The 22,786-nt window shown below is 63.5% G+C and overlaps 2 protein-coding genes across 8 annotated transcripts in view; one reads left to right on the forward strand and one right to left on the reverse strand.

The window, feature by feature from the left end:
- Window positions 1-13,632, forward strand: CASKIN2 (CASK interacting protein 2). 3 transcript variants are annotated; one of them, XM_060135127.1, is made up of 21 exons: window positions 1-128; window positions 1,275-1,356; window positions 1,510-1,823; window positions 5,852-5,903; window positions 6,429-6,526; window positions 6,927-7,072; window positions 7,175-7,270; window positions 7,357-7,487; window positions 7,674-7,782; window positions 7,961-8,069; window positions 8,261-8,355; window positions 8,812-9,073; window positions 9,196-9,317; window positions 9,416-9,476; window positions 9,590-9,681; window positions 9,880-9,990; window positions 10,069-10,170; window positions 10,260-10,398; window positions 10,536-12,002; window positions 12,094-12,316; window positions 12,756-13,632. In XM_060135127.1, exons 3-21 carry the CDS (start codon window positions 1,730-1,732, stop codon window positions 12,844-12,846), a joined length of 3,600 nt encoding a protein of 1,199 aa, XP_059991110.1. In that variant the 5' UTR covers window positions 1-128; window positions 1,275-1,356; window positions 1,510-1,729; the 3' UTR covers window positions 12,847-13,632. The 3 variants fall into 3 exon arrangements, with proteins under 3 accessions (XP_059991110.1, XP_059991109.1, XP_059991111.1); XM_060135126.1 differs by having other exon boundaries at window positions 19-128; window positions 1,324-1,823; XM_060135128.1 differs by having other exon boundaries at window positions 25-44; window positions 1,324-1,823.
- The window catches only part of TMEM94 (transmembrane protein 94), a 20,493-nt gene continuing 11,148 nt past the window's right edge, over window positions 13,442-22,786 (reverse strand). For 2 of the 5 annotated variants that reach the window (XM_060135123.1, XM_060135120.1), the window contains exons 11-31: window positions 22,681-22,785; window positions 22,388-22,552; window positions 21,998-22,207; window positions 21,019-21,334; window positions 20,397-20,570; window positions 19,903-20,005; window positions 19,564-19,781; window positions 18,689-18,867; window positions 18,462-18,600; window positions 18,099-18,214; window positions 17,875-17,974; window positions 17,421-17,529; window positions 17,037-17,226; window positions 16,722-16,799; window positions 16,349-16,434; window positions 16,007-16,088; window positions 15,594-15,742; window positions 15,418-15,512; window positions 15,231-15,324; window positions 14,886-15,056; window positions 13,442-14,709 (exon numbers count right to left, since the gene is read on the reverse strand). In XM_060135123.1, the coding sequence (XP_059991106.1) occupies window positions 14,637-14,709; window positions 14,886-15,056; window positions 15,231-15,324; window positions 15,418-15,512; window positions 15,594-15,742; window positions 16,007-16,088; window positions 16,349-16,434; window positions 16,722-16,799; window positions 17,037-17,226; window positions 17,421-17,529; window positions 17,875-17,974; window positions 18,099-18,214; window positions 18,462-18,600; window positions 18,689-18,867; window positions 19,564-19,781; window positions 19,903-20,005; window positions 20,397-20,570; window positions 21,019-21,334; window positions 21,998-22,207; window positions 22,388-22,552; window positions 22,681-22,785 (2,952 nt within the window). In that variant the 3' untranslated portion in view covers window positions 13,442-14,636. Of the gene's footprint in view, window positions 14,710-14,885; window positions 15,057-15,230; window positions 15,325-15,417; window positions 15,513-15,593; window positions 15,743-16,006; window positions 16,089-16,348; window positions 16,470-16,721; window positions 16,800-17,036; window positions 17,227-17,420; window positions 17,530-17,874; window positions 17,975-18,098; window positions 18,215-18,461; window positions 18,601-18,688; window positions 18,871-19,563; window positions 19,782-19,902; window positions 20,006-20,396; window positions 20,571-21,018; window positions 21,335-21,997; window positions 22,208-22,387; window positions 22,553-22,680; window position 22,786 lie in introns of those variants that run through there. The other 3 variants (XM_060135121.1, XM_060135119.1, XM_060135122.1) reach the window with 2 other exon arrangements.

Genomic DNA, 22,786 nt, shown 5'->3' on the forward strand with positions numbered 1-22,786 from the left:
AGGCGCCGAGCCGGCCTTGGAAAAGGAGAAGGAGGAGAAAAAGGGTAAGGGGGGCAGTGGGAGCCGCCGTCCAGAGTGCCAGGGACCGAGCAGGACCTGCCGGATCCCCGGCGGGGAGGCTGGGAGAGGTGAGACTGCGGGGACTGATCTGGGGGTCAGCACCGTTGAGGGCGGGCACAAACTAACTTTTCTTGCGGGATCCGCGGGCGCCTTCATCTGTCGTGTCCTTCCGTCCTCCTCGCTCCCCTGTACTGTCTTCCCGCATCAATTCCTCCAGCGCTTGGCCCTCCCGGTCCCTCCCGCCGCTTTGTTCCCCGGTCCGCCTGGGCTGGGCTGGGTTGGGGGGTTGCGCGGCGCTGGACTGGCATTCCGGGGGGCGGGGGAGCCAGCCCGACCCCATGCACTGCCAGGGGCGCCCTCCCCCAATGTCGGCCGCGGGCCTTGAGCTGGAGTGCCATCTGGTTTGGGCTTGGGACTTTTGGGGAGTAAGAGGACCCCAGCTAGGGCCCCAGGCCTGCACAGGTCTCATGCCACAGGACTCGGGCAACAAATTCTCGGCCACCTAGGAACTGACGTAAGCTTTTCCAAAGTGAAGTCTGGGCTCTGGGCCTCAGATTCAGGCTTGGGAGGGCAGGCAGCCCCATTTACCAGCAGTGCCCCGGCTCTCACCTCTGTTCTCCGCCCAGCTGCTTCCCCATCCCACACAAGGGGTGAGGATGGGTCAACAACAGGTGCTGTAAAGCCTCCCTGTCCTGCAGGCAGACACCCCGCCAGAGATGGGGGGCCCTAACTCCCCAGTCCACCCTCTGAATTCATAAAGAGCCCTGGGGCTAGGGCATCCAGCTATTACAGCAAAGCTCAGATAGGGGAGGTTCTGGGGGCAGGCACCTTCCACAGGGAGTGACCCCTGCCCGTCTGCCTGTGCCTGACCCTCCCAGGCCCCACCTCCTGGCCCAGCAGTTGTCTGTGGGTGTCAGAGCCTCAGGCTGTGGAGAACAGGCTGCTGGCCCGACCTGCCCCAGTGTCGTGCTGCCAGGGCCCCTCCTGCCCCAGGTTGAGGTGCTGCCAGGCCCTGGGGCCTCAGTGACTCAGCCTCCCCCTCCCAGAACACCACCTCCCCGCTTCCAAATACTCCTCTCATGCATGGCGGCTCCCTCCCCCTTTTGAGTGGCTCAGCCCCTCCCTTGACTCAGAAGGGCAGCCAGGGTGATTGGGGGACTCCCTGGAAGCCCTGTCTATTCTTTCTCTGAGCCCTGCTTCTGGGACCCTTACAGACTCTGGCCCAGCCTTCAGCAGACCTTCAGCGGAACACACCTTTTGCAGACCCCTGAGACATGTCCACCGCTGCTGACTGAGGTGTGAGGGAATGCTAGCTGCTCTCTGGGTGGGCACTGGTGCTCCTGAGCCACGCTGGAAAGATTGGCGCCCCCAGTCCTGGCCCATCCCTGGGCTGTCGGAAGCTGCAAGCTGATATCCGTTCAGATTTCCACACAGCCTCTGCCCCCTCAGAGATCAGCTTTCCTGCTTGTGGTGGCAGCTCACGAAGCACCTTGAGGGGGTACCCGTCAGCGCCTAACAAGAAGCCCACTGCCTGGGACATCAGACACGCTCCCCCTGGACGCCTGGCCCTCCAGAGGGCCAAGGGATGGCACCCTGACACCTCGGCTTAGACCCGTTTCCCTGCCTCTGCCCTGGACTCCTGAGCTCAGAGCCCAGCCCAGGGACCAGGATGGGTCGAGAACAGGACCTGATCCTCGCCGTCAAGAATGGAGATGTGACTGGTGTGCAGAAACTGGTGGCTAAGGTCAAGGCCACAAAGACCAGTGAGTACTTGACGGGGTGACTCTCCAGCTAAGACCCTCCCCAGAGAGCCAGGCTGTGGAGAGAGGCCTGGGCGGTCACTCCGACCTGGGGACTTGGGGTGGGAGTGCCTCTGTGTGGGGGAGCCAGTGAGGAAGTTGGGTCCCCCTTGCTGTGAACCCTTAGGCAAGTCACTTTACCTCTCTGGGCCTCAGTTTCCTCACCTGTAAAGTAAAAGGATTGAAGTACATTCATTCTAAGTTTTTTGAGTGCCTATGGTGTGCCAGGCTCTAAGCACTGAGCCACAGCAGTGAACAAGACAAACTAAAAGTCCTGCCCTCGTGGAGTTGCCTTTAGCAGGTGGTTTTTCCAATGTGTTCTTTGGAGCCGTGGGGTTTCTGGCAGTGAGTTGGGAAAGACTGAACAGCTAGAGCTCAGCCTCCACGCCCACCCCCAGTTCAACCAGCGCATCTCTGTGTTTCTGTCAGCTTGTGGAGATATCTGTAAGAGAGCTTTTTAAAGGGAATTCTGCTTAAAACAAAGTTCAACATTATCTAACTGCTTACCAAAGCCCCCATCCCCCTGACTTATCTGCCTGTGTCCCCTGGGGGGGGGTGTCCAAAGTTAATTTTCTGGAGGTCTCTCTGCAGCCTGGGGTCTCTAGTCGACAAGGTTGTGGGAGCTCTGTGCACAGGTGGCTACACCTGACTTCCATCTCCTGAGTACCTCTGCAGCGAGACCCTGCAAGGAGAGTAGACCTCTGGGCTTCAGGGCAAGCTCTCTGGACTGTCCCAGGAGGACACTGGACTTGTCCCCTTGAGTTCCTGGACCTGCAGGGACAGGAGATGGCTCCTGCCACCAGACTTGGGCTGGGGGAGAGAGGGTCCTTCTGGAGTGCTGGGGCTCTAGCCCAAGACACAGCTTGGCCCTCTGCACAGGAAGGAGTCCCCCAGGCTACCTGAAGATGTCCAATTATCCCCACCCACACCTGGGAGTGTGGGGTGCCGGAAGGAAGGATTTTAAGGGCCTGGGAGTTGTGTACGTGTGTGAGTGTCCCCACTTACACGCCAGGGCAGGACACCCGGGGTGTAGGGAGATGGAATCCTGAGGGGTGCTCTCTGTGCCCTGGGGGAGTGGATGCAGGGTGAGCCCGATGGGGGAAGGTGCCAAGGAGGGTCCAGGGAGGGCCCTGGAGGCCCCAGGGTGGGAGCCACTGCCCCTCCTCCCCTCACCTCTGTGTTGCTTTTGGCAACCTGCCCAGTAGGGCCTTGGTTGAGCTGCTGCCGGCCTCACAGCCCTGGGCCTCAGACCTCAAAGTGAGGCCCTCAGGAGGGCAAGTGGCTGGAGGCTGGTGGCAGAAACCTTGCAGCCAGGCTCCTAGGCTCCGGGAAGGTCCCCTGTGCCCAGAGGGGGGAAACATCTGTGGAGGAGATGATCCTTCCCCCCACTCCCCAGGGGACTTGCACAGAGTGTAGGCACAGAGCGATAGGGTCCTGGAACCACCTGTCCCCCCTCCCAGTCCTCTGAGGAGCTGGGAAAGCTGGTGACAAAAAGGAGATCACAAGGTGACCTTTGCAGACCCTACAGTTTATGAAATATTGTAATCCCCTCCATTCCCTGGGAGATGGGTACTTCTACGTGCACTTTACAGATAAGGAAACTGACACTCAGAGAGGGTTAGTGATTTGCCCAAGGTCACACGGCCATTGTGTGGCAGATCAAAGACAAGCCTGAGCCCTCTGCCCTGTGCTGCCGCACTTGGCTGCCCATCAGAATTACCTAGGGATAGTTCTGCAAGTACAGACTCCCCGGTCTCTCCCAGAATTACAGAATCATCACAGAGAGCCTGGGACTCTGCAAATCCGAAAGTTCTTCAGGTGATTCTGAAGCAGTTCTGAGAAGGGAGGCTGGAAACTCCTGCTCCATACCCAGAAAGGCAAAGGAAACTGCTGGAAGGGAGGTGGCAGGGCTCCCTCTTTTCCCTCTGCCGGTGGCTAAAGCTTTCTGGCTGTCCAGAGAGAGGTGCTCCCTCAGCCTGCTGCATCTGATATGTGGTCACTGGGGGCCGGCTTTCCCTGCCTACCCAGGTCCTCTTCAGGGAGCAGGTGGCTGGGAGGAGAGGGCTACAGTTGCCCTGGCCTTGCCTCTGCCCTTCCTCCCACCCTCCCCTGCCCCCTTTTTTGAGCTGTCTCCTTCTCTGGCCAGAGGAAATGGAGTGGGCTGGGGGCGGCCTGCTGAGCTCACATCCTCTGCCCGAGCCTAAATCAGGAGGAGCGACCCTTCCACCCGCAGAGCCAGGCCTGGGAAGAAGGTTGTACCGCAGGGGAAGTGCCGGGAGCCACTGCCAAGAACCTAGGACCCTCCACCCTCCCACCAAGGTCCCCAGTTCAGTCACTCTGAGCCTCTCCCCACCGCCTTTCCGCCCATTGTTCTGGAAAGAACAGAGCCACCCAGCCTGGCCCTGCCCCTGTTCCTGTCCCTTCTGTCATGTTGTCCTGCCACTCCCCGGAGGGGCTGCCTCTCACCGCCGAGCTGCCCCAGCCCAGGCTGTCCAGGCTGGCAGTAGCTGGAGGGACTTTCTGTGCCTCTTCCCTGCTTGACCTCGTTGTCTTCACTGAGGCTCAGAGAGGTACCAGGGCTGGCCAAGGTCACACAGCCAGTAAGAGGGAGAAGAATTTGAATCACGCACTTCCTGCTTCTAGGGCCCCTGTTCTTTCCACTGCCCTGAATGGTTCTGTGTGACAAGGACTTTCCAAGGGGGCTACAGGAAGGCTGGGAGGCCTGGGTTTCTTTCCTGTGGCCCCCGCCCCCTCACCTCTTCCGTCACTCTTTGACTCCGTATTTACCTTTTCGCTGTAGCGCACTCGCCTCAGCCCTAAGCGTAGCTGTCTCCCCCTTCCCATCCTGTGCTCCTCACTGCAGGCTTGGTCCCTCCCTACTGGAATGAGGCCCTGTCTTGCTGGGGTATTCAGGGGCCCACCAGGGCCTGGGGGGCAGGCCTGGACCAGCATGCTTGGCGCCCTGCCCAGCCGGGTTGAGCCAGGCCTCCTCCTTCCCGGCAGGGGTGGGTTCCAGCAGGAGGCAGGGGCCCGCCTGTGACAGGCACTCTCCTTCCCCTCTGCAACACTCCTCGGGTCCCACCCCCTCCCACCCCCTGGCTCACACGTGGAGCACACCTGTCTGAACCCCGTCCCTGTCACCGAGAGGGGGATGAACCAGCATCCTCCCCTTGCTCCCCGGGGCACAGAGCTCTCTGCTAGGAGCCTGTGGGTGCAGAGTCAGCAGTTACTCCCCTGACAGGGGCCCTGGGGGGACTGTACCAGCTTTCGCTGGAGGACAGCCTCTTGGTAATAATGGCTAACACGTAAGGAGTGCTGAATGGTGAGAGCTCCCGTCTTTCACAAGGGTCAGGCATTGTACTCACAACCCCCGTGAGCAACTTGTGTGATCAGCCCATTTTACAGATGAGGACACAACCCGAGAGGTCAAGTGACTTGTCCAAGATCACACCGCTAGTATGTGGCAGAGCCAGGGCGTGGTGAGGTCTGTGTGACGCCACCTTCCCCACTATGCTCCGCTCAGGGATGACCCAGGGCCGGGCAGTGTGGCCTTTGAGTCCAGCCCTGGCATCCGCCCTCTACTCTCGAGCTTCTGGTACCCTCTCCTTTCTCTCCCAGCCCCCTCAGCCCGTGGGACAATGAGGCTCACTCCTTGGTCCATTCAGGCAGGAATGCCAACCATGCGCTCGTGGGACTGTCCTCTGAGGGCACAGCATGCCAGTCCCCCCCATCTCCGCCCCCTTTGACCCTATAAACAAGCGGGGCTGGGGGCCCAGGGAAGCCAGGCCACTGCTGCAGCGGCGCCCTCCAGCTGATGGGCCAGGGTGGGAAGCCATAGGGACCGACAGCTAAAGGGCCATGGGGCAGATGCTTTCCTGCACTCCAAGAGGTCAGCTGGAGGCGGGAGGTGGGCGGGGAGGGGGCGCTGGGTCAGGTGTGGGCAAGGGCGGCTCATTCGAGGGTGCCCTGATGCCTCCCGCTCTGACCCCCAGAGCTCCTTGGCTCCACGAAGAGACTCAACGTCAACTACCAGGATGCTGATGGGTGAGCGGGAGCCCCCGTCCCTCTTGAAAACTGTGGGGGGGGAGGGGCAGTGGAAAGACCTGGGGCCTAGAGTCCCTTCCCTTCTCAAACTTGGCCCTTGAAGCGTGTTTGCCGAGAGCTCAGGGCCCTGCCCGCGTGCCTGCCCGTGGAGCTATCCCTGAGGGAGGGGAGGGGGCCCTGGTGCCTCTCTGAGAGGCCGCCTTGGGTCAGATTCCTGCTGGGCCCCCCTTTCTCCCTGGAGGGTAGGAGCCCTCGGGCTCCTGCTCCCACGGCCCCCTCCCCTGGGCCGGCTGTGAGGGAGGCCAGACAAACAGGCCTGTCAGCGCAGACACTGAGCCCTTTCATGCTGCAGCCCGGCTGCTCTGCTCCCGTGGCAGGGCTGGCGGGGGGGGGGGGGGGGCCGGGGGTGCAGTGGCAAATAACTCATCCCTGACGGCCCCCAGGATGGGGCTGCTGTGAAAGACCAGGATTTGGGGGCGGGGGGCCGCTCCCTGACACCCCCGACCTTGTGTCCCACCACACCAGGTTCTCGGCTCTCCACCACGCCGCCCTGGGGGGCAGCCTGGAGCTCATAGCCTTGCTGCTGGAGGCTCAGGCCACCGTTGACATCAAGGACAGCAATGGTGAGAGCCCCGTGTGCCCGCACCCCAGACCCTGTGGTCAGAGTTTGCCCCTGCTACGTCGTAGCCACGCCAATAGATGTTGGCATAGCTTCTCTGAACTTGCAAACGCTTCACCTCTTCAGTCTTCACAGCCTTCTGGGGTAGTGGGTGGTACTGACGTCCCATTATCCAGGTAAGGAAGTTGAGGTTACGTCACCGTTACAAGGTCACCAGCTCACCCGTGGTGGACAAGGTGGGATTCTGGCTTCAGCCCCAGACAGCCGGACCTCTCCCTGACCAAACCCGGGTGAAGCCAGCTTCGCTTCTCCCCGCCGGCTGGGGCGGCTCCAGACTGCTCGCTTCCCTCCTCCGGCCCCACGCCATCCCGCGACCTCCTGTAGAACCCCCTTCCCTCTGGCAGGCATGCGCCCGCTGCACTATGCGGCCTGGCAGGGCCGGCTGGAGCCCGTGAGGCTGCTGCTGCGGGCCTCCGCGGCCGTGAACGCCGCCTCGCTGGATGGGCAGATCCCGCTGCACCTGGCTGCCCAGTACGGACACTATGAAGTGGTACGTGACCCTGCCAGCCTACAGGGGCGCGGGGGCAGGGAGAGGGGGGCTGGCACGGGGGGCGGCCAGGCCAGACCCCTCACTTGGCTCCCTCCACCCCAGTCAGAAATGCTCCTCCAGCATCAGTCCAACCCGTGCCTGGTCAACAAGGCCAAGAAGACGCCCTTGGACCTGGCCTGCGAATTTGGACGGCTCAAGGTAGGGCCTGCCGCCCTTGGGGTACTGGGTTCTGGCGGTCTCTGGGGTCTCAGGAGGAGGCCCTACCTGAGTGCTGGTTGCTGCAGGTGGCCCAGCTGTTACTGAACAGCCACTTATGTGTGGCACTGCTGGAGGGGGAGGCCAAGGACCCGTGTGACCCCAACTATACCACACCCCTGCACTTGGCTGCCAAGAACGGCCACAGAGAGGTCATCAGGTACCCACCGGGGCCCCCCCAACATCCTCATCCTCTTCCGCTGGGACTGGCGATGTCCCCTCAGTGCCCCGCCCTGCTGCCCTCTTCACCCTCGCTCTGGGTCTCTCTCCCAGCCCCCAGCAATCGGCTTCCTCTCCTTCCCCACCCCCTGTCCTCTGCCCCAGTAACTCACCCTCCCCTCCACAGGCAGCTCCTGAGAGCTGGGATTGAGATCAACCGCCAGACCAAGACAGGCACGGCTCTGCACGAGGCCGCGCTGTATGGCAAGACCGAGGTGGTGCGGCTGCTCCTGGAGGTGCGTGTGGGCCCCTGGTCAGCCCGCGGGTGTGGACCCCTGTGACCCTATCTCTGAGCTTCCACTTCCTCATCTGTAAAATCTGAAAATAGTAACTACCTGCTGGGTAGCTGTGAGAATTGGGAGACGCGACAAACCAGGCGCCCAGCACAGGCTTACCCCGCACTGTTGCACCCAGGGTGGGGTGGACGTGAACATACGGAACACGTATAACCAGACGGCGCTGGACATCGTGAATCAGTTCACCACCTCCCAGGCCAGCCGTGAAATCAAGCAGCTACTGCGGGGTGAGCGTGTGGGGAGAAGACCCAGCCCAGGGCATCCGGAGCCGCTCCAGAGGGTCCCAGGGAGCGGAGCAGGAGAGGATGCCACGCTCCTGGGCCCCGGGCTGGTCTGGGGGGTCATGAACAGGGGACTGGAGGGGTGGGAAGATGCCCTAAGGACCCTCAGATGACACCTGTCCTCCTCCTTCTTCTAGAGGCCTCAGGGATCCTGAAGGTCCGAGCACTCAAGGATTTCTGGAACCTCCACGATCCCACTGCCCTCAACGTCCGGGCAGGGGACGTCATCACGGTGAGGACCCAATGCAGGCGTTCCTTTGAGACACAATGATTGCTGTCACCTCCTTGGGCACCTACTGGGGATCAGGCTCTGTGTTAGGGTCTTTATAGGCACAACCTCGTTGAGTTCCTCCCAATCCAGGTAAGGTAGGTGCTCTTACCATTTCCTTTTTGGCGCTGACAAAATTGAGGCTTAGGGAATGAAAGCAGTCTGTCCAAAGTCGCAAGCCTGCAAGCAGTGGAGCTGGGACCTGAACCCAGGCTGACTCCAGACTCTTGTTGGTATGCCCTGGAGGCACCCAGGGGATTGGGCTGGATGCTGGCGGCAGGGCCAGAACTGTGGGCCAGCTTGGGCACCAGAGGCCAGCTCCCCGGGGGGAGGGGAAGAGCTGGACCGCAGCTGCAGGGCTGGGCGCTTGGTGCAGCACGTGACCGTGGCCTCGTCCGTCCCCCGGCCCCTCTGCCACAGGTGCTTGAGCAGCACCCCGACGGCCGCTGGAAGGGCCACATCCACGAGAGCCAGAGGGGCACGGACCGTGTGGGCTACTTTCCCCCGGGCATCGTGGAAGTGGTCAGCAAGCGGGTGGGCGTCCTTGCACCCCGCCTCCCCTGTGCGTCCACCACCCTGCGCCCAGGCCTCTCCAGGACACCACAGCCCCCTGCTGATGACTCCCTGCACCCCCTTACCTATGGCCAGCTGCCTCGGGTGGGCCTCAGCCCAGACAGCCCAGGTACCTCCTCCTGGGGGGGGCAGTGCTGGGTACTGGGGTAGACATCTGGCTCTGGCAAGCTGCCAGTCAGCTGTTGGCAGGGCCAACTGGGGCTCTAACCCCTTGGTTTCTGCCCCCCACAGCAGGTGACAGGAACAGTGTGGGCAGCGAGGGCAGCGTGGGCAGCATCCGCAGTGCTGGCAGCGGACAGAGTTCCGAGGGCACCAACGGCCACAGCACCGGCCTCCTTATTGAGAATGCCCAGGTGGGGGGGCGGGGGGGGTGTTGGTTGGGACCAGGGCCGGGCCCCCCACACCCGCTGCCAGTTCCCCAAGTGAGAGTCAGTTCCTTCCCTGTCTTCAGCCACTGCCCTCTGCTGGAGAGGACCAGGTGCTGCCAGGACTGCACCCCCCGTCCCTGGCAGGTAGGAAGGGAGACTGGGACCTGGGTGGGCTAGGAGCGGTGCAGGTGGGGAGGCTGAGGGCTTGGCACCCCTTTGTCCTGCCACCCTGATTCCATTTCTCTCCCTCCTTGAAGACAACCCAAACCACCGCCCTCTAGCCAACTACCGCTCCGGGGAGCAGCTCTTCACCCAGGACGTGAGGCCGGAGCAGCTGCTGGAGGGGAAGGTGTGACCTGCACTGGGGAGTGGGCTGCGGGTAGGGGTTGGGATGGGCCTCAGTGTGGACTTAAGTCCCTTCTCAGACCAGGCCCCTGGGGAGGCTGGGGTCAGTGGCAGGTCTGTGGCCTTGGCACCCCGCCCCTGCCCCTGCCCCCGCCCCAGCAGACTCAGCTCCATTACCTTCACCCCTCCCCCCACACCACAGGACGCTCAGGCCATTCATAACTGGCTCAGCGAGTTCCAGCTGGAGGGCTACACTGCCCACTTTCTGCAGGCTGGCTATGACGTGCCAACTATCAGCCGCATGACACCCGAGGTAGGTGTTGCAGCGGGAGGGCAGTGCAGGAACCAGTGGGCAGAGCAGGAGGCCTGATGGCATGACTCTGTGTGGCAGGACCTGACGGCCATCGGGGTGACCAAGCCCGGGCACAGGAAGAAGATCGCCTCAGAGATCGCCCAGCTCAGCATCGCCGAGTGGTTACCCAACTATATCCCGGTGAGTGGGCGACGGGCACGGGCTCCCACCTTCAGCGGCGGCTTTGCACTGCCTTCCTGGCTCGGGGGCCGACGGTGCTGCTTTTGCAGGCAGACCTGCTGGAGTGGCTGTGCGCGCTGGGGCTGCCGCAGTACCACAAGCAGCTGGTGAGCAGCGGCTACGATTCCATGGGGCTGGTGGCCGACCTCACTTGGGAGGAGCTGCAGGAGATCGGAGTCAACAAGCTCGGTGAGGACTGCCCTGGGCCTCTGGCTGGGCCCCCGCGTGCCCTGGAGGATCTCCAGAATGTTTCGGGGGTCCAGGAGGGATGAGGGTGACCCTTCCCAGCCCCAGCTAACCCTTCCGCCTCTATCCCCCCCTCCCAGGTCATCAGAAGAAGCTCATGCTGGGGGTGAAGCGGCTGGCCGAGCTTCGGCGGGGCCTACTGCAGGGGGAGGCCCCAGGTGACGGCGGCCGCCGGCTGGCCAGGGCCCCGGAGCTGATGGCCATCGAGGGGCTGGAGAATGGGGACGGTCCGGCTGTGGCTGGCCCGCGCCTCCTCACCTTCCAGGGCAGCGAGCTGAGCCCAGAGCTACAGGCGGCCATGGCAGGGGGTGGCCCCGAGCCGCTCCCCCTGCCTCCTGCCCGCTCCCCCAGCCAGGAGAGCATCGGGGCACGCTCACGGGGGTCTGGGCACTCACAGGAACAGCCTGCCTCCCAGCCCAGTGGCGGAGACCCCAACACCCCACAGGAGAGGAATCTTCCAGAGGGGACAGAGCGGCCCCCTAAGCTTTGTTCCCCACTTCCTGGCCAAGGGGCCCCCCCTTATGTTTTTATGTACCCCCAGGGCTCGCCCTCCAGTCCAGCCCCAGGGCCGCCTCCTGGCGCACCCCGGGCCTTCTCCTACTTGGCCGGGCCCCTGGCCACTCCTCCAGACCCGCCTCGGCCCAAGCGCCGGTCCCACAGCCTGAGCCGCCCCAGCCCGGCCGAGGGGGAAGCCGAGGGGGAGGCCGAAGGGCCGGTGGATAGTGCCTTGGGCAGTTACGCCACCCTCACTCGGCGACCAGGACGCAGCGCCCTCGCCCGGACCAGCCCCAGCCCGACGCCAACCCGAGGGGCGCCCCGCAGCCAGTCCTTCGCCCTGCGGGCCCGCCGCAAAGGCCCCCCGCCCCCGCCCCCCAAGCGCCTCAGCTCCGTCTCCGGCCCCACCCTGGAGCCGCCGCCGCCGCCAGATGGAAGCCCGGCGCCCAAGGAGGGGGCCCCAGGGCCCCGGAGGCGAACACTCAGTGAACCCACGGGCCCCTCGGAGCCCCCCAGCCTGCCCGCCCCGGCTGGCGCCGCATCGGACACAGAGGAGGAGGACCCAGGGCCCGAGGGGACACCCCCGTCTCGGGGCAGCTCAGGGGAGGGGCTCCCGTTCGCGGAGGAGGGGAACCTGACGATCAAACAGAGGCCCAAGCCGGCGGGCCCCCCACCCCGGGAGACGCCTGTGCCTGCTGGCCTCGACTTCAACCTCACAGAATCAGACACTGTTAAGCGGAGGCCCAAATGCCGGGAGAGGGAGCCACTGCAGACGGCACTCCTGGCCTTCGGGGTGGCCGGCGCCACGCCCGGCCCCCCTGCCGCCCTGTCCCCGCAGACCCCCGGCGAGTCCCCCTCGGCCTCTGCCAGCCCTCCCCGGCCTGACCCTAGCAGCCTCCCAAACCCCGGAGCTCCAGCCCCTCTCTCTCCCAGCCCCCCGACCCAGCCCCCCATGGCTCCCTGCCCGGGGCCGGCTCTGGAAAACAGTCGGCGGCCCGGGGAGATGGAGCCCCCGGCTCCCCCTGCTGCCCTCCTCAAGGTGCCCGGAGCAGGTATGAGGCGGGACCCGCGGGGAGAGGGTGGTGTTGGCAGGGCTCGTGCCCAGCCCAGCTGAGTCACAAGCCAACCTCTTTGTCTCTGCAGGAACAGCCCCCAAGCCTGTGTCTGTGGCCTGCACCCAGCTGGCATTTTCTGGCCCTAAGCTGGCTCCCCGGCTCGGCCCCCGCCCTGTGCCCCCTCCAAGGCCAGAGAACACTGGGGCCACGGGCCCAGGCCGGGCCCAGCAGAGACTGGAGCAGACCAGCTCATCCCTGGCAGCTGCCTTGCGGGCCGCGGAGAAGAGCATTGGTGCTGAGGAGCGAGAGGGGTGAGGGGTGCTGGGTGCTTCGGAGGGGGAGAAGGCGGCGTAAGAGCAGCTCCGCCCGAATCCTGAAGCCTTTTCCCAGGGTTCCGGGAATGACGGGAGGGGGATGTCACCGTCACGTTGGGCAGATCCTCAGGCTGGGGGGCCCCTATTGGGATGGGAGGAGCCTGGGCCTGGGGTCACCCGGATCTGACCTGCAGGGAATCCTGGTGGCTGCCACTTAGAGGCACGTGAGCTTGGGCAAGTCACTTCTCCCTGTGAGCCCCAGCGTCTCTGTGCAAGGAAGGGAACGGTAACTCCTACTGCCTCGGGAAGTTGTGAGAATTAGGAGAAGACGCACTCAAAGTGCGCACCAACCACGCTCCCGGTAGCAGCCCCCTTGCCCCGGGCCGGCAGGGTGCGGACCGCTGGCTGATCTGACCTGCTCCTTCCCCTGCTGCAGCCCCCCGGGCACCTCCACCAAGCACATCCTGGATGACATCAGCACCATGTTCGACGCCCTGGCTAACCAGCTGGATGCCATGCTGGACTGAGCCGGACCTGCTGGCAGCTCGCAGCAGTGCCCACCGTGACCTTCCTCAGCCACTGCCTTTCCCCCGGCATGGACGCCGCCCCTGCCGCCGTAGCGGGGTCCCTCCTGCTGCTGCAAGCCAACGGCTGTCGGCACCAGGGCTCTGGGAGGCGGCCCCCAGGGGAGCTGAGGGGACTCGTCAGAACCTGACACCTCAGCAGAGCCCCCTCCCAGTGTGTAACCTGACGGGACGGCCCTGCCTTTTGGGCAGGGACCCTGGTGAGAGCTTCCTCTCCAGGAAGAAAGAGGTGGTGGCCGGGCTTCTGGGGTACCTCCTCTGTCCCCCCAGTGTCTCAAGCCCCTGTGCCAAGGCCCTCTGGCCACCCACTGTGCTGTCCTGGCGCCCAGAGGCTGGAGGAGGCGGTGTGTCTGGCCTGGTCCCCCGCAGGTGTTCACAGGACATGTAAACAAGCGGCCAGGCCAGCCTCCGCCGCCGCCCCTGCCTGCCCTCAGTGAGGCAGAGCTGGCGGGGGTGGGAACAGTGGGATTCACAGGTCCCCCAAAGTCCAGACGTTCCCAACTGTAAATGTTATTTTTTAAGCAGAGAGAAATGCATATATTTTAAATGGAATTTATTCTATCTATAACTGCCTGAGAGGACGCAGTGGGGGAGGGGCTTCGGACCACAGCAAGAGCACCCACTGCCCGCCTTGGGGCTGGAAGCCTGACCTGGTTGGCCCAGGCCCCGGCTCTGTAACCATTAACCTCTTCCCCCAACTAACACCAATGAAAGTGTCATTCCACGTGATCGGGCTCTGTGTTTGGATCTGCACCACGGACCTCTGAGCCAGGGGTCGCACCTGAGCCGGACCCGAGCGCTCCCACTGACGCGCAAGGAGGAAGGCTTGGGCCCTCCCCTCCTCACCTTTGCGGAGGGGCTCCGTCACTGGCCGAAGCCCTGGGTAGGTCCGTTAGTGGCTGCCTCATGGACCAGCCACAGGTTTTTCTTCAGGAATTTATCAGTTTTAATACAAACCAGTCTGTATTCATTCCTAAAAGGCTCATTTCCAGTAAAAAATAATAATACACCAGTGAAAACATTCTCACAGGATAACTAGGGCCGGGGCTGAAAGGAGCCCTGGGCTGTACCCCAGGACTGGCTCTCTCCGTCAGCTTGAGGGCAGGCACAGGAGGAGGTTCCAGGGCCAGGCGGGGGCTCTGCTGCATCTTCAGGTTTCTGTGTGAGGCTCCCCCCTGACCACAGAGGAAGGGAGGGAAAGTACTCAGGGCCAAATCCAGGCCCCTGCCCCAGGAATACAGGATGAGAGGGGCACAGGGAGGATGAACCACCACCCCTGCCTTCAACAGTGGCCTAGAGAGCTGTTCGGACCTCCCACGGCTGCTCTCCCACAAAAGGTGGAAGCTCAGCCCCATGGCTCATAGCTCTGCCTGCAAACCCAAGAGCAGAGGGCGCTGCATTCGGTGACCCTGAAGGGGGGCGGCCCACAGGTGGAGGGGGCTGAGGGCCCCTCTTTTAAGCGCACGAGGTCATACATTCAAGAGTCCAGGGGTGCTCCCCCTGGTGAGGAAGAGCCAGACTGTCCTGACACCAAGGCCACAGCTCAGCATCTCTTCAGTAATTCCCCGGGGGGCAGGACGACAGCTGGGTCTGACGCCGGGAGTTGGGCCTCCAACGCCGTAGGGCGCAAGAGCAAACCCTGAAACATTCATGATATCAACTCCCCAGACTCAGAAATGGGTCTGGCTTTAGCCCTACGATCCAGAGCAACTATGACCACCACGGCCAGTGGCTCAGAAGGGAGAGTTCATGCCCAGCTTAGTTTCAAACTGCAGTTTCTGTCGCTTCTGGTAGCGGACCCGGACCCTGGTAGGGTGGGAGATTGAAGTCCAGGTTAGCGCAGACCCCCAGACGAGGGGACGGGCAGGACACCCGAGGAGGAGGGCGGGACGGCAGTGGGAAGGCAGGGGAACGGTGCCCCGGAGGTGACGGGCTTAGGGAACACACCCAGGCCCAGAGGGGGCACCCAGCCGGTGGCTCACCGAATCTCGTGCAGCTTCACGATCTCGTTGGTGACCACCACGAGGACCAGGGAGAGGCAGCCCAGGAGCCACGTCAGCAGAGGCACGTCCTCCAGGCCAAAGTGGACGCGGCTGTCCCTGTGTGTCCACAGCTGCAGGTCCACTGCTGTCTGGACCACCTGCCCCAGCAACCTGCAGGAGGTGGCAGCCCTGCGTCAGCGGGGTCTCCTGCTTCCTCCCCTGCTTTTCTCAGCAGGGACAGCTTAAGGAGGGCACCCTTCAACCTCTGGCCCAAAGCCCGCCCTCAAATCGCAGCCCCACTGCAGCCACTCCCCTGCTCCCACCCTCCATCCCAGAAGGACTCACACCACGGGCACGGTCACCGCCCACCAGAGGTTTGTCAAGGGGCTCTTTCTCCACAGGGGCTTGGTGCGATGCACGTGGGTGATGGAGATGAAGACTGGAGAAAATGGGGTCAGTGGTGGGTGTCAGACTTCTCACGGCCCGAGGCCTGGTCCCCAGGGTGCCTCACCAGCCCCGGGGAGCCCCTCACCAGTGTGCAGGACGGTCAGGGCGGCGGCGAGCTTCTGAGCCGGCAGCAGCCCGTTGGCGAAGTCGTCAAACCAGGCTGGAGCCGTGTCGGCGTGGCTGCCAAAGCAAGGTGTGGGCTCAGCTTCCTCTGGGCCCCGGGGAGGGAAACCAGGGCGGGGGTGTCAGGATGGGACCCACCTGGGCAGCATGATGGAGGAGCAGTTGGTGAGGTTACGGACCCGGGAGCTGTCGCAGAAGCTCTGCAGTGTGAAGCCAAAGCAGATGAGGCACGAGCTGATGGTGAGGCTGAACTTGAGCAAGAAGCAGAGCAGGAAGTAGTGCTGCGTCTGCGGGAAGAGGAGGCCCGTCACCGCTGCGGCAGCCGTGACACACGGCACACGGATCCAACGGGGTCCTCGGTCGGTGGCGGGCGCGGGGGTAAGGAGCAAGGATCTTGCCAGCTCTGTACCACCCCTCCCCCTTGGTCTGGCGAAGTTCGGATGGAATTCCTCCCCCCGCCCCAACCGCACTTCCCTCCCCCAGGGCTCAGCCCCCTCCACACCGACATTCCTCAGGAAAAGCCCAGGCTCCCAGGGCTCCACGGTGCTTACCTTCTTAGGAATGGACTGGAGGTTTTTCCCCGTTGCCATAGACATGATGGAGCTATGGGGGGGCTTCCCCAGCAAAGAGATGCTGAAAAGCAGGAACTTCCGTGAAGGGTGGTGACTGTGACCCTCTGTCCCCCAATTCTCATGTGGGAAGGACTTCGGGAGTCCTGAGAGTGAGGGCAAGTCTGCTGGGCAGATGGGATAAGACAAGGGAGAGGGTGCCCCCGGGCCTCCTGTACCAGAAGTGAGCACTGAGCATGGCTTCCTGAACCTGGGCTCCTGGGGACACTTGGTGACATCCCAACCCTGCCTGCCTGGGCACGGAGGGGCGGCCCGGCCTCTCACCTGAGCAGAGGGTAGCAAAAGCAGGACAGCCACAGGATATCGGTGGTGCTCAGGATTGGCGGCAGCTGGACGAGGCAAGAGAGGAACTGAACCAGGAGAAGCCAGGAAGCACGATGAGATTCTAGCAAAGAGTAAGACACTGGGAGCCCCAGGGCTGACTCGCCCTGTGCCCAGACGGAGACTCACGTCCTGGCTGAGAGGAGACGGCGCTGGAGGGGACACTATTCTGCCGGCGGGGTCATCTCCAAAAGCCCAGGGGGTTCACAGAGGCTGTGGGGGCCCCCCAGGCTGTGCTGCATCCTCCCAGCCTCTCAACCGGCCCTGAGTGAAGGAGTGAGCAGGGAGGGGCGGTGCCCGTGCCGGCCCACCTCACCTGGATGACCACGAGAGTCAGCTGGCACTGCAGCAGGAAGAGGAAGCACTTGCGAATGCCGTAGGTGGCGTGCCGAGCCTAGGGACCGGGAGGGGCAGGTTGGGGCCTCTCTCAGGCCCCACAGCTGAGATGGCCCCAAGAGCCAGATGCCCCAAATGTTCCCGCGAGGGAGGGGCGGAGGCAAACTCCACTGCCTGGGAGAGCTTCGCCTGGAGGTGAGCCACCCTTGGGAGCTCAGGCCGGTCCTGCGTCGCGACTGCCCGCCCCAAGCAGGACCTGCCCCCCTGCCCCCGAGCGCCCCCCCCGAGCCCCCACCTGCTCGATGAGCCGGATGACGCTGATGGTCTCCTCCTGGCGGAAGGTCAGGGAGCAGGGCAGGCTGTTGAGCTGCCCCGAGAGCTGCAGAGGAGAAAGGCCGTCCGAGGCCTGGGCCATGCTGGTGCTGGTGGCGTAGCCAAAGGTCTCCCAGGAGCAGCGGGACGGGTACAGGGGATCCAGGGCAATGCTGCTCAGCGTACGGGGGGAAGCGTACCCATCAGCTGAAGCGTGCCAAGACCCCGTCTCCCACGGGACTGAGCAAGCACCCACTCCCTCTTCTCCCCGCCAAGTCCAGGTTCCTTGGTCCCGACCAGGGCAAGATCCGTTGTGGGGTCTCCAGGAGGAAGAGGCTGGCCCCCGGCTCTGGGGTGTCACCCTGACCTGATATCGCTCTGGAGGAAGAGGCAGCTGTTCCGCAGGTTGGCAGAGCTGCCCAGGCAGCAGGTCACCTCCCCATATTCCTGCATGATCTTGATCATCTCACACATGGCTGAAGGGGCAGAGTCGGGGGGCACGAGAGTCAGGCAGGCAAGCCCCACGTCGGGTGCTGGGCAGAGACCCCCAGGACAAAGCAGGAGACAAGGGAAAACAGGCCCCTCTTTGGGACCATCCTGCCCCCAATTTCGTGAACATCGTATGAATACTGTCACTTCTGACTCCCTAGAACGGGCCACCAAGGCTCCAGCCCGCAAGACCCCCAGCTCCTCCCAGCCCAGGTTCCTCCGCTCCCTGCGTGGGAAACCAACATCGCTCCGGAGCCCGCGGGGTGCCCATGCACTGGCAGCGCTCCACACAAGGGCCGGGCTGGCCGAGTAGCCGCCACCACGGTACTCACTCTCGGGGGTGCAGTCGGTGAAGAGGGGCACGAGCAGGGGCACATTGTCGATGTTCTGCAGGTGGGGCCGCACCTGGTGGATGCCCCGGGGCAGCTTGGCCTGCAGAGAGCAGAGATGCCAGTTGCCTCAGGGTCCCTCCTCCCTCACTCCTCTGCCCTGGACAAGCCACGGGCCAACCCCAGGGCTCTGGGGACACAGACACCCCACCACCACCACATCGTACCCGGTTGCAGTCCTCCAGGAAGCTGGGGAGGTCGCTGTCGGTGGGCTGGAAGCTAATGAGGTCCGAGTGACCCTCCTCCTCCATTAGGAGGAGCCCTTCCGCATCATCTCGGGACACTGTGGGGACAAGAGCCTGTCCCTCACCTTGGGGCCAGACTTCTGGGGGCCCTTCCTCGCCTTGCAGATGACGCAAAACTTCCTGTTTCGAGGTGTCCTCCCCCCCACCCCGTTGACTGCCGTTGCCGCAGGGAGATCAGAGCCATCTTGCAAGGGGGGGATCAGTGGAGGCTCTTCCTAGTTGTAGCCCCAAGGAAGGGGAATGACTCACACCCGCCTCGTGTCCACACCAAACCTTTGCCCTCACCCTGATTCAGGTCATCGTGCAGGGATCCAGTGTGGCTAGGACTGGAGGGGGGGATCTCAGAGCCGGGCATGTCACCATTGGGCGTGAGGGAGATGTGACAATTCCAGCCCGTCTCCAGGCCCATCTTTTCTGCAAACACCTGCACCGGGAAGATGGCAATGAACAGATGGGCCCAAAGGGTCGCGTGGGGAAAAGGGTCAGTGGGAGCATTGGGGGTGCTCCCCCACCTTGCTTTTGAGCTCATCCTCCAAAGAGAAGTAGACGAAGCGGATGCAGGCGTTGACCAGCCCGTCGATGAGGCGCACGATGTCCAGCCGGGCCTGGTACTGGGAGGACACCATGCCCATGAAGATCTGCCCGCTCAGGGCCTGCATGCAGTCTTCCTTCTCCAGCACCTCCCCGATCCCTTCTTCAGGAGGCACAAGGCACAGAGCCCGGCCAGGGCACGGCCCAGGCAGGACACCCAGGAACCGGCAGATGGCAGGAGGCAGCCCGGGGCCACACATGCAGATGCCATGCCCAAGTCAATAAGCACGCGGGCCCCAGGGGACCACACACGCAGCCACACACATGCACAACCAAGACATAGAGAAGCCAACAGACACAGGGGAAAAGACAAGGAAAGGTACTCATCAGTCAGGTGACAATCCCTGGTCCAGGGCTAGGGGGCGGGGGGCGGGGGGCGGGGGGCGGGCCCCACCCTCAGCAATGGCTTCAGTTCATGGTCTCTGGGGTCATGAGACCCTGGAAGGCTGTGTGTTTGGCGGAGTGGGGAGGGGTGGGTGGAGCTCTGAGTCCCTCTGCTCCAGCAGGCTTTGTGACCCGGTCCTTTGTCTGACTCAAATAAGGCTAATGCTCTATACACGCTACTGCTTTATAACCTTCAAAGAAAGCACTTTGCTATCTGTCATCCCACTAGAGCGGCACAGTGAACCCGTGAGCAGGGCAGACAAAGCACCTGGTTATAGATGAGAATAAGGGACTCGCCCACGTCACCAGACAGTGAGAGCCACCGCGGTGTTCCAGGTCCTCTGCTACGATCTGGTCCAGGCCGCTGGAAGCCCTCCCGGCCCCCGGCCCCCGGGCACAGGGCCCACGGTACCGTCTGAGCTCCAGCTGCCGCGGCGGGCACTCAGCTTGATGGGAACGGTGCTGGGCAGCTCGCACGTGGTGAAGATGCTGCTCCGGCCGGGCGCCTGCACCAGCTCGATGCACTTGCCGTTGAGCTGGGACGACAGGGCACAGCTCATGGGCTTGTAGGCGAAGGCAGAGCAGTAACCAGACAGGCAGGCTCGCTGGTAGAAATCCAGCACTTTCTTTCTGCCGGGGAACCGGGGTGGAAGTGAGGTGAGTGGTCCTGGGATGCCCCACCCCTGGGAGCCGGGCAGGCAGACCACCAGAGCTGACTGCTCCCGCCCCTGGCATCTGCTTCCTTACCTACCTGTCGGAACCCGAAAGAGGGTAGATGTCGGCTCCATCCCAGAAGTCTGTGCAGGCCTCCAAGACCACGTCGGCCGTGCCGTGGGACAGCATCTGTTCTGTGCCTGAGGGCAGTGGCGGGGAGAGGAAGGCCAAGCCATGAGTGCCCAAGCTACCTCACCTCCGGGGACATACTGCCACCCTTGAGAAGGGCACTAAAGGAGCCCCTGGGGGATGGGAACTCCCCAGGCCTCATGGCAGCAAACCTGTAGGCAAGGCCACTGGGTGCATAGCGCAGGCTCTAAGCTGCCGGTCCTCCAGACAGTCCCAGCATCTGTGGCCACCACCATCCCAGCCCCCGTCCCCGAAGCCAATCTCTGCCACGTTTGAGATCTCGGCAAGAATCTAATGCTCGTCGGCCCAGCGCTCCCTAAAAAAAGACACCCTAAAAAGAGCCCCGCCCTGCCCAGCTCCCGGGAGGTTTGGCCTGATGCGGGCGGAGCCGGGGAGGCTCACAGGTGGTGGTGTCCTTGATGAAGAGGCTGATCATGTGGCTGAGCGGGGGCCGCCGCTTGGTGACACAGGAGAGCCTCCCCAGCGAGGTCTCCTTCATGGTCTCGGCGCTGGGGAGGCGGTAGAGCGCAAGGTGGTTCCCCTGCTTGAAGAGCTCCTTGGCCCCGGGAGTGAAGCCTGCAGGAGGAGGGACGGCACGGGGCCTCTGGGAGGAAGCCCACCCCCACACACCACCCTCCCTGGCGGGGAGGGAACCCCAGGCAGGCTGGGCGGCTTCCCTCCACGCGTCCATCCCGCAGGCAGTTATCTTCCCGGATGAGGAAGCGCCGTCAAGCGGCGGTGCCTGGTTAAAGGGGATGGTCAGGGAATTCCCTGGCGGTCCAGTGGCTAGGACTCTGCGTTCTCACGGCTGAGGGCCCGGGTTCAATCCCTGGTCGGGGAACTAAAATCCCACAAGCCTCGTGGCACGGCCCAAAAAAAAAAGGGGGTCGATCAGAAGCCCAAAGGGTTGCTGGTGCTCTTGAGCGAGGCCACGCCCGGGCCTGGCATGTTTGGAGCCGGGGGCCCAGCCTCTTGGAAGAGGCCGGCAGCTAGCCCAGCCGCCACCCCTGCGGTGGCCACGTACCAATGAGGCGGGCGAGCTCGCAGAGGCCCCAGGGCACGTGCACGGGCAGCACGGTGCTGTGGCTCTCCTGCAGGGCGATGTTGCACAGGTGGTCTGAGAACCGGCACAGCCGCTCGGTGACGCTGGCGTTGCACAGGTTCAGCAGCACGTTGAGGCCCAGGGGCTTGAGGGAGGTGAGGTGGAGCTGCCAGTTGGAGTCATCGAACTGGATGCAGGAGGGATTCTGCTGGTCCTGGGACAGGCTCAGCATCTCCAGGTGGTAGTCACACACGAAGTCCTCGGCCTCATAGGGCTCGCCCTCCAGCCCGTGCTGGGTCTGGAGGAAACGTGGAGGGGAAGAGGGGCCTCAGGCGGGGAGGGATGCGGCGGGTGCCCCCGAGAGAAGGCACCGCCTCCCAGCAGGGCGTGCTCATGCTCGCGCTCTCCCATCCCTCTCGAAACCCCTTCCCTGTCCTTCCCGGCTCCTGGCTGCTTCTAGGATCTGTGCCCAACAACACTGTCACCAGCTCAGAGGAGGTGGTCCAGACCGAGCAAGAAACAACGAAGCACCTTTCTCGGCCACGGGAAACGTTTTTAGAAGGAGCCACTGGCTTTCTGTCTTTTGTACTTTTTTTTGTTTTTGGCCGAGTGGCATGTAGGATCTTGGCTCGATGGGACCCGCGACTCCTGCAGTGGAAGTGCCGGCACCCCTGGACCACCAGGGAAGTCCCGGCTCTCTGCCTCTTGAAGGTTGTGATTAGGAGGAAGGGCCTTGCCCCAACCAATTACCACCATCAGAGAAACACGGAAAATGGGGAAGGGCCTACTTCACGGAAAAGCCGTGGGCGAGGCCTCAGGAGGTCCCGGAACAGAGGCCAAGACGGCTGTGCTTCGGGCTCCATCCGTCCAGGCCGGGCTGCACCCCTGTGGCCCCTTCGGCAGGGGAGGCCAGGACGCCCTGCGGCTGACAAGCGGGCTGCTCTCCGCCCTCTCCCCTCACCTTGCCGGGGTCTTCTTCACCGCCCTCTGTGTCCCTGCTGAAGCTCACGCTGGAGCCGGACAGGTGTTTGCTGCGGCCGTGAGCTCTGTGGTGAGAGGAGGGCTCGGGGGCCTTGGGGCCATCGCCTGGCCAGTTGCCGCTCTCCTGCTCATTGGAAAGGTGCAGGGTAGGGTTCAGGGAGCCGGCCAGGAGGGCGTCTCGTTCACGGGGCTGAGGAGAGCAAGGAACACAGGCCTCGGACCGGCGTCCCGACGGCTGCCACGGGCCAGTGAGGCAAGGCTGCTTCGTCCCCTCAGGGCGTCATCTCTGAAGCAGATCCTGAGGCCTGAGCCCTCCTCCCCGCTCCTCGCCTCGCCCTCCCTGAGGCCACCAGCCAGGCCCAGGCCATACCTCCTCCTCCACCTCGGGATGGCAAAAGGAGCGCGTGGACAGGTCATCCGTTAGGTCCTCATGGCTGCTGTGCGGGGGCTCCACCTTTCCGCTGAAGAACAGCACGGTCTCCGGGCTGGGGTTGGGCCATGACAGGATCCCCTGTTTGTCCACACAGCACAGGACCTGCAGGGAGAGAAGAGGACTGGGAAGGGGCCTTGGAGGTCCCCAAGCCGCCAGGGGCCGCTTAAGTGACCAGACACGGCCAGAGAGCAGCCTGTCGAGGCCAGGTCCTCCCACGGGGCCCCCCTCACCGTGACGGAGCCCAGGCTGTGCAGCAGGCTGGAGCTGTGGCTCAGCGTAGGAGACGTCCCCTGGATCACCCGCAGGAAGTGGCCCCAAATGCAGCGCAGCATCTCC

This window comes from Lagenorhynchus albirostris, chromosome 20 (genome assembly GCF_949774975.1).
Source record: "Lagenorhynchus albirostris chromosome 20, mLagAlb1.1, whole genome shotgun sequence".
NCBI classification, from domain to species: domain Eukaryota; kingdom Metazoa; phylum Chordata; class Mammalia; order Artiodactyla; family Delphinidae; genus Lagenorhynchus; species Lagenorhynchus albirostris.